Here is a 13,067-nt window from a genome sequence, read left to right as displayed (position 1 = left end):
AGAACCAGGAAAACCTACCATCTATGAGGAAAACTATACTCATCCCTTTCTTTTGGGTGCTACCGTAAGACAAAGACAGTATGATTCTCTCTATCAATTTTTGAAATGAGAATCTAGGGCCAAAGTATACATTAATAGACCAATGCTTATGTACGATCAAGTATTGTTATGGTCGTGCATTATTAACTGACAACCCAGCTGTCAGTCAAGTGTCTGTCAGTGAGCTGTCAATGTCATGTTCACGTTGATTTTCATTCCACTGTGCCGTGTGCATTTTCGCGTGTTTTTATCAAGCATTAATTTATCAGTGCCATGCGCTACAATACATTTTCGATCATAAAATAATACAGAAAATAAAAATAAACTTGCCCGGGACAAAGCTGCCCACGTAAGTGCGCTGTACAACTAAATTTCGAATTGAAATAAGTTTTTGGTTAACTAACACTAAAATTAATGTTTTTTCAGTTTTAACTGGTAAAAAGTGAGTTTTAATTGTTTAAAATGGCTGAAGGAAGTTCTCAAGAGCCGAAGAAGCCTATGACGGACGAGGAGAGGCTGGCCTTGTGCCAGAAAATGGACCAGGAGCTTGACGATTTTATCAACAGTATGGAGCGAACAAGATACACTGATGGATGGTCCGAGGACAAGTGGGAGGTACGTTATTTACCGTGAAATAGTTGTAGTAGTTACTTTAGGGTTCGTACTATATGCAATGCCCAGACGTCAAAACTTGCCAAGCAAAATGCAATTTTGATTTGTCAAAACAAAGATTCAAATTAGAATGGAACAGGAGATCTTTTTATAGGTCTCTGGGCGGCTAGAGATAATAGGGGAAATAAATAATATATTATATAATCAACATATAATACATTCACATTCAATTTATATTCTTGTAACATTTTGGTGAGTTTTTTTATCTTTGACTTGGTTTGCTTATCAATAACAGGTTATATTGATATTTCATTTTGTCAATCTCTCGTTTATGCTAAAGTCATAGGTCTATAGTTTTTTTAGCAATACGCAGAAACTTCTAATGTAAAAATGGGATATTTGAAAATAAAGGCTTTTTTATTTATTCATTTATTTAGTCTTTTTAACTAACTATAATGATAACCCATCCAAAACATATTTGGCCAAATAATAACATTGTCCTAAGTATGCTCAACATCTGCCTTTTTCAATAATACAGGAAGAAATGGACAAGCATCCATTCTTCATGAAGACCTTACCCGAGAACGGTGAGATGTCTGCTCTGGCCGAGGGCCTGGCCAAACTGAAGTACGATCCGGAGGAGAACACTGCGTTGGAACTGGCTACTAACTATAAGGAGGACGGGAATTTCAACTTCCGTCATAAGAACTACCGGTTGGCTATACTTGGGTATGTAATAATGAGTTTATTTTAAAATAATTATAAAAAAATCATTTCGATTTTCATGCCAAGTATGGGTAACAAAAGGTAGATTTTTGAAATGGTCACCGACTATTCAATTTAACCTTTGAGCTTTGATTAATTACTATTTAAGTAAGGTTTTAGTTTAAGTAATTATTTTCCATAAATATCATTTTCACATATTTTTGTGTCTATTCGAACTTGCATTTCATTTCTCTTTTCAAATTCGTAAGATAGAGTCTGTGCGGTAAGAGAAGTCGTGGAATACTAGTTTCAATGTTTTTTTAGGTACACGGAAGGCATTAAAGTCAAATGCGATGACGCCGAAACGAACGCATTTTTATACAACAACCGAGCGGCCGCGCAATACCACCTCAAGAACTACCGCTCAGCCCTGGCCGACAGCGAACGAGCCCTATCTTTCAAACCAGACCACGCGAAGGCCCGCCTCAGAGCAGCTAAGTGCGCCTTCGAGATAGCCAACTACGAAAAATGCCTCGAACATTGCAATAAACTTCTAGAAGACAACCCTAGCGACACGGAAGCTACAGAACTTGTCACTAAAACTAAAAAAAAAATCGTTATCCAAGCCAGAGATAAACGAAAGCAAGAAAAGCTAGAACATGTCAAGCGTCAACAAAAAGATGAGGTTGTCAAAGCGATTTTGGAGCGAGGTATTCGTATTGCTAACTGCGATGAAGAAGATGACCTAGATTTGTCCAAGTTAGAGCCTAGTATGCCTGGAGCTCATGATAATATGGTGCATTTAGAGAATGGGAAGCTACAGTGGCCGGTGCTGCTTTTTTATCCGGAGCATCTCTTAACGGACTTCATTGTAGATTGTCCGGAGGATGTTCCTTTGGAAACTCAGTTGGCTAAAGTTTTCCCCGCTCCGTGGGACACTCAAAACCAATATGGAACAGATAAAATAAATGTGTATTCAGAAGGTTATAACAAGCTTCCACATATCATAGATATTTCCATGGATTTGGGAGATATATTGAAAATGAAATATTTTGAGGTGAAAGGTGGGACTCCGTCCTTTGTAGTGGTGCCTCGAGGTAGCCAAGTTGAGAAAAGGTTCCTTTCAGGATATTTCTCTTAAATTGGTCTTTGATTAGCAAAATTTAATAACATTAGATGGTATAAAACGGGCTAGAGTCAGACCACGCTAATGCCAAGTGCTACGTCATTTTTAGGGTTCCGTACCCAAAGGGTAGAAAACGGGACCCTATTACTAAGACTTCGCTGTCCGTCCGTCCGTCCGTCCGTCCGTCCGTCCGTCTGTCTGTCTGTCACCAGGCTGTATCTCATGAACCGCGATAGCTAGACAGTTGAAATTTTCAGAAATGATGTATCTCTGTTGTCGCTATAACAACAAATACTAAAAATAAAATAAAATAAATATTTAAGGGGGGCTCCCATACAGCAAACACGATTTTTTTGCTCTATTTTTTGCTCTATTGATGGTGCGGAACCCTCCGTGCGCGTGTCCGACTCGCACTTGGCCGGTTTTTTTCATTTTGTTTCATGCATTCTTACTGCCAAGTTTGTGTAAAGTTAGCATGGTCACAGGTCTAGTGTGGACATGCCTTAAGGTTCAATTGACTGAATTGTGTTTCCAGTGAAGCTAAAATACTTGAAATAATGACAATTTTCTAGCTGTTTGATATAATCTAGCTATCTATAGGTATATATTTGTTTGAAATGAAATATTTTACTAAGAGTTATTTAAGTTATTTTACAAGGAGTATCCATTTGATGGGGAAAGAAACTATAATTATTTCTAAGATTAGGTATATTTCTAATATTTACAGTCTATTTGTATTATATTTATGATATTTATCCACGTATGCGTTTATTTGGCCAGAAATATGTTTTTCAATGTGTTTTGATAGCATTCCAAATAATTTTAGTAGCTAACCTCAAAAATAAAGTTGTGTTCATATATTTTTGTATCTTTCCAACCGACTTCAAAAAAGGTAGCTCCCTCCATTGGGGCTCCGTCCTTTGACCTGTACAAAATGTGTGTTCAAAGTACGGAATAAAATAAAAAAGGTATTTTTCTTTTATTTATATATTAAAAAAAAAAAGTAGATTAGTCACAAGGGTTAGAAGAAAACCAAGAAATGACGATCATAGGTGTATAGATTTTTCTCGGAATCGAGATTTTTCGTAATAGAGAATTCTTTATTTATAACTTCTATAGGGTCGGTTGCACCAAACCGACTGTCACCGTTAAAGCGTTCGCTAAATGTTATAGTATGGAAAGTTTCATAGTTCTCTGCAGCTTGACGTTGATCAGTCTGTTAATTGTGGTTGGTGCAACTGGCCCTTAGTTTATTATATTAGATTCTAGATTTAAAAAGCCTTATTCTAGTCTAGATCGGCAAGTTCCTCCCGCTCATAGACTTGTTGATGTGGGTACACGGCCCCTCCGGGTTGCACGGCCGCAGGTTCGTTGTCCATGTGTATAGAAGTATACGGGTGGTGTGGCATGGCACCCATCCATTGGGGATACCAGTATAGACCCTGTAAAAGCGATATATCACTACATAGTATAAAACAAAGTCGCTTACCGCTGTCTGTCCCTATGTATGCTTAGATCTTTAAAACTACGCAAGGGATTTTGATGTGGTTTTTTAAATAGATAGAGTGATTCAAGAGGAAGGTTTATGTATAATTTATTACCCGTGCGAAGCCGGGGCGGGTCGCTAGTTGAGTTATATGTATTCATTTGATATCACACATACAAATAATACCTAAGTACGGCCAGTATGAGTGAGATGCACGAATGATGTCAAAATGAAATCAATTTAGGCTTGAATAGGCCTTTGTTTTTTAGCTGGGTGATGCGCCGATGGCCTATGCCACAGAACAAATAATAGTACTAGGTACAGAAGATTCACTCTCTACAGTCTCTACCTCTACACAGAATAAGTAATATAATAGTACCTACTCCCTCTAACAAAACGCGTCTATTACGACAGATATGACCGCTAGGTGGCGCAAGCGCGAGCAGGCGTCCGTTCCTTAATGGTGCGCGGCAACTACTATGGCTATAGACAGTATAGACACCGAAATTGGTGTGGGCCGCATGTACTTGTAGGTACTTGTAGCGACGCGACGAAATTGCGGAGTGAGCCACACCTGCCTTATGGCTAGAAGTAGATACTTAATAATATGTCTTTTAATACATGATGTGATAACCTTATTTCCTGCAGCGTTGCAAGTGAATCTGTCTTCGTGCAAGTCCACAGGGTCCAGATAGCTCTTGCCGGCGATGGACCCGTAGTTGGGCGGGTACATGAACAGGCAGCCTTCCAGGATATCTGAAATACAACAGATTTAAGTAAATGTCAAGTGTCACAGAATATAAAGTAGATACCTACCGGGCTAGCACATGATTGGCGCGACAGTATCTCGCGGTGAGATAGATTACCCGTCCCTCTTTTATTAACACAGAAAAAAACGCGCCAATCATGTGCTAGGGGTGCTAGCTAGATATTGACGACTGGTCTGGTCTAAATAGTAGGTTCTGCCATCTTGTGGGCTACATATATTCATATATTTATTGCATCCATGGTATAAGTAGGTACACAGGTGTTACATAGGTAATAGTTGTTTCACATGGGCCCTGGTAGGGCACGGCAATATTCTTAAATCTATTATAAGTTTATAGTTTGAGTACAGTACATGCAGGTTTCATTTTAAATTATTACAAATATTATATCATTATTACTATCGTCAAAACAATTTATCAAATTATATGTCACTAAATGTTCATGCTACATCGGATCATAGACTTAATATTCTTTACTCTATATCTATATGCATTGGAAGCATTCACATTTAGGCCGCGCGCCAAAAACCTGACGGCTCCTATGCTGCCCCCTATAGTAAAAATATTGAATCGTTAGTTTAGATATCACACGATAGATGGCGTTGTTAAGTACTTATGGTCAACTTACACGGTATAGTGACATTTGGCTCCTCGACTTCTGCGGGTTTGGTGGAGGTCTCCACGTAGGGGGGCACGGGGTCGATACCGCTGCCGGGGTCACCGGGGATCAGGAATGGACCTGAAAATTGGGAAAATATAGCATCGTGCAAAATGTTAACTGGAAATAAACCTTATTGTAAAGGACATAGAGCCTACCAATGGTCAGTTCAGTGTTATTAAGCAAGCAACGACAGTAATCTAATAATCTTGAAGGCGCACGACTTTTGAAACGAAAATCGCATGCCTCCGGTGTGTGAGCGAGACAGCGTTATGAACTTATGAAGCGATTGCGCACGATTCCACAAGTCTTAATGTAAGGCCTGAGTGGACGCTCGGAGCGGTGCGTTCGGCGGGGCGTGCAGCGTGGCTGTGGGCTCACGCGTGATGTGAGCAGCGTGCACTAAGGCCGCTCCTATACGCTTGCATTTGTTTAACATGCACGCCGCACGCCCCGCCCCGCTGCACGCCCAACTTGAGCGTCCACTCAGGCCTTACACTTAGAAAACGAAAGCTGTATAACTCGTATCAAGACTTTCTTTGATATGGAATATACCTAAACCCATCCGTCCGACTCGCACTTGGCCGGTTTTTTCTAAACAATATTACTTTAACCAGTAGTCACTTACCTCCATAATGGTTGGTGTAGTTCCATTCGCAAACGTGGTGGTCGCAGACAAGGGGCGTCCCACGCTCTTTGGTGTAGTATGACCCTCCATTGGGTATTGTCTGCAAGGCAATATACTGGCGTTATAAACGGCTTCTAACTTAATCCGTTGACGATCGTCGTTTGTCCCTATCTGTCGTTATGTCATAGAGAGGGAGAAAAGATGATCATCAGCTGATTAACTTAGCAGACGTTTATGAATAAGAGGGTTAGTTTTGAATTGACTTATTCAACCCTTGGTGAATTAATTTAGTAAGAATCGAAAGAATGTTACCTCTCTGTTGCACTTGCGTACGAATTTACAAGTGTAACAGAGAGGCACAACATCGTTCGTGGTTCGCGGTAAGCCCTCTGATTGCCTTTGCGGTCAGATCCTACCGACTGCGCCAAATAGGGCGATTTAAAAACACGATGTGACTTCAATGGCGGTTTATTCACAACTAAAACAGTAGTCAAACGCAAGCGCCATAATCACATAATTTCATAGAAATCGTTAGACCCGTTTCCGAGATCCCCGAAATATATAAATATACAAGAATTGCTCTTTTAAATTTAAAAGTACCTACAAGATTTATTAACTTATTAGTCATGCCTACTTACATACCTATTTGTGATAATATGGATTAGGTACAATGTAGGTATGTAGGTACTACACCAAATTACACCTAAGATAGACCTAAACACCATGCAGATAGCAGATACACTACAAAATAGAGTTGAACCAAGACAATTCTGCAACGATTTTGATAGCACACGCAGTGCAAGTGTTGTTTATACGCCATAAATTCATAGAAGTTTGACGTTTAAAATAACACTTGCACTGTGTGTGCTGTCGAAATCGTTGCAGACTTATCTTGGTCTATCTCTACCGTTTTGGCTATTACCTATACTAGGCATGGCTCACTCCACGATTTCGTCGCGTCGCCACAAGTACCTACAAGTAGGTACATGGGGCCCACACCAATTTTGGTGTCTAGCCATAGTAGTTGCTGCACACCCAGCACACCGCTACGGAACGGACGCCTGTTTGCTCTTGCGCCACCTAGCGGTCATATCTGTCGTAATAGACGCGTTTTGTTAAAGAGTGAATCTTCTGTACCTAGTACTATTATTTATTCTGTGCTTATAGGAATATCTTACCAGGAAAAAATCATGATGTCTATACCGCAAGCCCTGTATATTGAAGTCCAGTATGAACGACCCAGACGCGATGATACAGGAGGCCGCTGACAACGGGGGCAGCTTGTACATGACCAGCCCGCATTTGACGATGGCTTTAGGGAGTGTGACCACGTCGCGCTCTTTTTGGAGGATTTTCTTGAAGGGAAACCTGTTGAGAAAAAAATCGGGTGAGTGTTTCCGATTTTATAGCAAATCTTAAAGCCATAACACACTACCGCACCGCACTGCGACCTTGGTGCGCCCATCAGTGAGAGCGAGAAAGAGATTTCTGTTTCTCGCTTTTACTTATTGGTGCGGCGCACTATGTCGCGGTGCGGTGCGGTAGTGTGGTGTGCTTTTAGACAAGACAGGTCACTTCCGTCTGGAACAAGATTTATTTCCACCAGAAGGTCTACCATGAAAATCGTAAATCCAAATGTTGGTATACCTATACATGCATATATACATGTCTATATTGCTTTTGCCACTGCTTTTGCATATTCGAGCGATACAGAGTCAGATAACGAAAATTAGACTCGACGTTCTCGGTAGGATATCATGGACGAACGTTTGAGACTTTGCGCCTTGGTATACTAAATTAAAATTAAATTAGTAGATAACTAGGTACACGTTATGCAAATTAAGACCAGTTATTGTGACAAGATCCTTTCTTAGCTCTAACAAAAAACTTTTATAGCGAGGTGCAGCCAATATATCAGCTTTAAGTTCTGCGCCATCTATTAGTTGGTAAGTGAACAAGTTAAATTTTCGTAACCGATAGATGTCGCTAGTGGTTACAAACCTACCTAAAGATACAGATGCCGATGTGGCACTCAAGTCCATGCAAGAAGTTGTCAGTAGGGAACGTGATACTCGGGTCGTCGATCAGGTAGTACTTTTGCTCATCATGGTAATGCAGGAACCCGAGGAACACGAAGGAGCGGTCTTTGCAAAATGGCGCCGGCCCGCGACCCATGTTGTAGATGTCGCTGTATAGCTCCGACACGAATATGTACACGTTTTTTCCGCAATGGTATTCTGTAACGAGAATAAAGATTGAATCGAGAAATTGTAGCCCTAAAATTGTAACAAAGTGCGGCTTTAAAGTTTAAATAGGGAGTATTACTGCGATGTTTTGCCGCGCAGCACTAGTGACTTAAGTATACCATAGAGTAACTTATACATACTGTAGGTACCTTAAACTGTTTTTTGACAAGTTTTCACAGACAATCAAATATGACATTGATACAACAAAGGCGGTTTGTTTACAAAGGGCCTACCGGGAAACACGAAATCGAAACTCAGCTATGCAATGCTATGCAAGAGTGATAGAGAGGTTAGATAACAAAATTTCGACTCTACGTTTGCGGTAGACCCTTAGATTGTAACTTATTTTGGGAGTGGCGCCCCCTACGCAGAGTTTCGCGTAATATTCCCTATTGGGTTACAATTAAATTAATTAGGTAAAATCCTTTTTCTTTATCCAAATTGATTGTTAATTCGTTGGCGAGTAAGCATATAGTAATATTAATGTATTGATAAAAATTAAAATACATATTTTTAATCAGCATTTGATGAAAAACGTTTAAATGCTTATTATTAATATTAACAGTAGGTAAACGTATACAGTACCTTGACTCAGGTAAAACTCCATAGGCACCGGGCCGCCCGAGTACGTGGCCTTTCTCTCCGCCGCTATGGAGTTGTGGTTCTCATACATGCTTAGCATGTTGTCTATCACATCGTCCAGGGTTATCAGAAGCACCTGTTAAAAAAAGTCGAAGCCTTGTAAATGACCTCGATCTGGGGCCCGTTTCTCAAAAGCTTGTAACTTGTAATACAAAAAGTCCCTGTCTAACAAAAGCTGTAAAAAAGTGACATCCACTTGTATTGCAAGTTACAAGTTGAGAAACGGACCCCTGATATAGGATGGAAGTAAACCGTGTAAAATATGTGTTTTATTTATTAATTAATAAATAGGGAATTTAAGTCCTTATTGTTAAAAAACACCGTCGCAGTTTCATTGCCAAAAAAGGCGTACAGTGCCATAGGGCACTCTCTAACAGTTCTTTCTCGTCGGGGGCCATCCGATACCCAATATTATGTAGGATCGGACAATGTAAAATGCTCTTACAGATAGTTACCGTGAATTAAGGTGGATAATTTTTAAGACGATCTATATCCACTATTCTCGCTCTTGCTATGTTGGACAGAGAGATGACGATACTTGACAGAGATGATTGATTTCATAGTAATTTGGATTTGTTTCATCAACACTTAAGGTCATCTGTCCTACAGTTAGCCATGCGTATACAATTAACCACGCCTATATTTTACAAACTATTGGGACCATGTTCTACCAAACACCCTTACAGGTTTCACAAGCACGGTTTTCTAATTAAATACCAAGTGCATATATGGGGCATTATCTTATTATGAAAAGTGACCTTATTGTCGATGGGGCTTACGCCGCACAGCGTCGCGCGGCATTGTATTTATATCGGAGCATCGTTAATAATGCCGTAAGCGCCATCGACAATAAGGTCCTTTTTCATAGCTAATGTCTCATATATGTAGTACCTAGTTACTTGCCTTTAATTCCTTCACATGGAGCTGAATGAAGCGACCCAGATGATCGGAGGCGACGTGCACTCGCTCGTTGATTATGTACTAGAAATAGTTCTTTTTATTATTACTTATTTAATAAATTATAGTCGGGCAACATGTCTTGAAGAAAATAAGGTCGTGAATCGAAACAGTCCCATCAGATTAAGTAGATGGAACATCTAAAGCGCGCGGTTATTTCATCTTATTTAAACGAGCAATATTTGTATTACCTAAGTAGTATATATGTATTTATACATATATTTCGGGGATCTCGGAAACGGCTCTAACGATTTCGATGAAATTTACTATATGGGGGTTTTCGGGGGCGAAAAATCGATCTAGCTAGGTCTTATCTCTGGGATACGCGCATTTTTGAGTTTTTATGTGTTTTCCGAGCAAAGCTCTGTCTCCCAGATATTAGACCCCCAGAATGTAAATCACCGGTCTATGGTACGAGGCAATACCTGGTCTTCAGCTGTCTTGACCTTCAGCATCTCCTCCTGGTACAGCCACAGGTTGTCCAGCTTGTCCGTGGGGTCGTGACCGTAGATTTCGAAGGCGTCTATGATCATGGCCAGGGTGAGGTTCTCGCTTACGTCTTGGCAGCAAGGGTGGTTGCGGATGTTGTATGGGATCTGGTGGGAAATAAAGGTTTGCTAAAGGTTCAACACTCGGACACTTTTATGTTTGTTTTTGAAGTGAAAACTTCTTTAGCGGCGCTGTGCACTTTTTGTGATGGGGAAAAAATGTTAAACTCGCAACAGGTGTCACGTGATCGTAAGACGTAAGACGGGCACGTGACCTGATCGAAAAACTGTTACTTCAATGTCATTGAGTTCTTCTTTATTGATTTAAATGCCATCTAGTGAGTTTCGCTCTAACTGGTATTAATATAACTCGAGTACTCACAGTGATGTGCTCAGGGTTTCAAGTAATGCGACGAAATAACGCTAGATTGCGTTAAACTCAATTATACATAGTGCTGCAGACATTTTGCAATAGTGATTGTGTTTTCACTTCTGCCAGCACTCCCGGAGTACAATCCGTTTTTTTTAATGACGGTCGCAAACAAGCATAATAGGCCTGATAGGAAGCCATACTGTGTCTACTGTGCAGTTACCATTGCAGTATGCCTGTTTGCTACAGCTTACAAAACAGATTTACTTAGGTACAGTCTAAAATACCATCATTTCAGCAGCCACCAGATCATCAGCAGTTCTAGTTCACAAAATATTGCTTTCCAATTTTTCCGAAAGCAAATCCTGGATATTTGCTCTCGAAACAGGTTAGGTATCAGTGTTGGCCGAAACGTTAATGCAATTGAAAATGTTGGCCATTAACCATTATAAATTGAACCTTAAACCGTAACGGATGATTACAGTTTACGGTTCAATTTATAATGGTTAATGGCCAACATCTTCAATTGCATTAACGTTTTGGCCAACACTGTCAGGTATACAGGTGTCGTGCCTATAATATTTGCAGATACCCTCTAAATATTTCTCCAAGTTCCCATCATCAATCCCTCACATCATGATAATGACACCAACTGTGAATCAAATGATATCGCCCATACTACCTAAAGTGTCATTCAATAGAACTTGCTAACTATGTAAACAAACCGCCATACTAAAACTGACACTGAATGTCAATTTACTAGTAACTTTTGTTTACATAGTTAGCAAGTTCTATTGAATGACACTTTAGTTGTCAATGACACAATGCAAAAAAAATCAAATGTTACCGCCATCTCCATACAGTTCAGCCATATTGCCAGCAGCGCGCACGCGCGAATGCGAACGTCCATTTTACGCCCTCATCTTGAAGAAACTACTGCGCGCGAACATAAAATAATTGCCAATTATTTTACAGCCTTGACCATAACTTTTTATATGTAAGTAGGTAGATAAAAAATGTCCTTGCCATTATTTTAAAATACCTACGAATATTTGATTTAACTTTTGCCGGTTTTTTAACCGACGTCAAAGGAAGAGGTTTTTGACTACTAGTCAAATCAGTTTCTTTTTTCGAACTGTCAAAACGATTTCTCTACTATGGAATTTATATGAAACACTAGCATGTGACGTCACAATCAAATTACCTACTCTTTATAGTTATATCACGATTGTATAAATACTATTAAATACAGTCAGATACCCTATTCATCGGGATCTTTGTTTAATAGGGTTTCGTTATGTCCGTTTGTCTGCCCGTCCGTCTGTCCTTTCGTCCGTGCGTCGTTTTTTTCTCGTTTTCGAAGACTGCTTGGATTGGAGTTTTGGAAAATTATTACCTGTATTTTTATTTGTTACTAGTTAAGTCACCTACCTATTTATATATGGTGTGGCCGCACAAATTATGACTTTCATTTCCTTTTATGTATGGGCTGTTGTTATACATTTTTGTAATGTATTCTAATTCTAATTATTATGCTTCATTTTAAGGATTTTCGAGGGAAATGAAAATGACAAAGAAAAAAACCGAAGTCGATTAACACTTTATATTTATATTCTTTAAAATACACATCTAGACTTGTAGATTTCATCACAATACATGTATTTAAGTATATTTATACAACATTATTGCACTTGGATACATTTCTAAATATTTTTGAATTACCTAAAGCGTCGTGGTAACTGTAAAGTGTAAACAAATTAGGTATAAGTACAAACGTAATCTAACGAACTACAAAAAAAAGATTTTAACTGTACAGTAGCATGATGAGTGTAAAATATATACATAATACTAAATAGATTTTTTTCTGATATTTAAATAAATTTACAAATCTTTATCATTGTCATACTTAAATAAAATACGAACAAGATATTTTTAATAATTGCCTCGTCTGATTTAGACATAATATGCGTTAACGAATTTATCGATAATAAATTAAGCCAAAAATAAAAACTATTATGTTATGACATCAATTTCTTTGTAAAAAACACTAAATTCATATGACATTTAACAGAAATTTAGACAACATGAATATCCTTTGATGCTGCTTATCTTGTCAAAATTCTAAAGGGGGCATTAGGTGTATAGGTATTTACTTTTCTCTGTGTACCTATTATAAGGTTCTGATAGAATTTTTAGTCAACTTTTTGCATTTTTTTCGAGAACAAGTTTTCTGCTTTATACGGCACAACTCACGATTTTCGACCACCATATATATGAGCATAGCATATATATGAAAGATTAACACATTGCAGGCTAAGTAAACGTAATAAATATACCTACTAT

General features: G+C 39.0%; 2 protein-coding genes across 2 annotated transcripts; one reads left to right on the top strand and one right to left on the bottom strand.

Moving 5' to 3' along the window:
• The first annotated feature begins 463 nt into the window (after positions 1-463).
• Positions 464-2,500, top strand: LOC134657923 (DNA polymerase interacting tetratricopeptide repeat-containing, protein of 47 kDa). The gene is made up of 3 exons (XM_063513505.1): positions 464-654; positions 1,190-1,380; positions 1,681-2,500. Exons 1-3 carry the CDS (start codon positions 502-504, stop codon positions 2,495-2,497), a joined length of 1,161 nt encoding a protein of 386 aa, XP_063369575.1. The 5' UTR covers positions 464-501; the 3' UTR covers positions 2,498-2,500.
• Positions 2,501-3,768: 1,268 nt separating this feature from the next.
• Positions 3,769-11,671, bottom strand: LOC134657993 (uncharacterized). Its single transcript, XM_063513588.1, has 10 exons — positions 11,572-11,671; positions 10,292-10,462; positions 9,813-9,890; positions 8,853-8,985; positions 8,027-8,258; positions 7,200-7,389; positions 6,022-6,121; positions 5,364-5,474; positions 4,603-4,724; positions 3,769-3,924 (listed from the first exon to the last, which is right to left on the bottom strand). The coding sequence occupies exons 1-10, from the start codon at positions 11,632-11,634 to the stop codon at positions 3,769-3,771; spliced, it is 1,356 nt and encodes a 451-aa protein (XP_063369658.1). The 5' UTR covers positions 11,635-11,671.
• Positions 11,672-13,067: the final 1,396 nt, after the last annotated feature.

This window comes from Cydia amplana, chromosome 21 (assembly GCF_948474715.1).
Source record: "Cydia amplana chromosome 21, ilCydAmpl1.1, whole genome shotgun sequence".
Lineage (NCBI taxonomy): Eukaryota > Metazoa > Arthropoda > Insecta > Lepidoptera > Tortricidae > Cydia > Cydia amplana.
The sequence above is the reverse complement of the archived record's forward strand: the minus strand, read 5'-3'. Positions and strand labels throughout refer to the sequence as shown.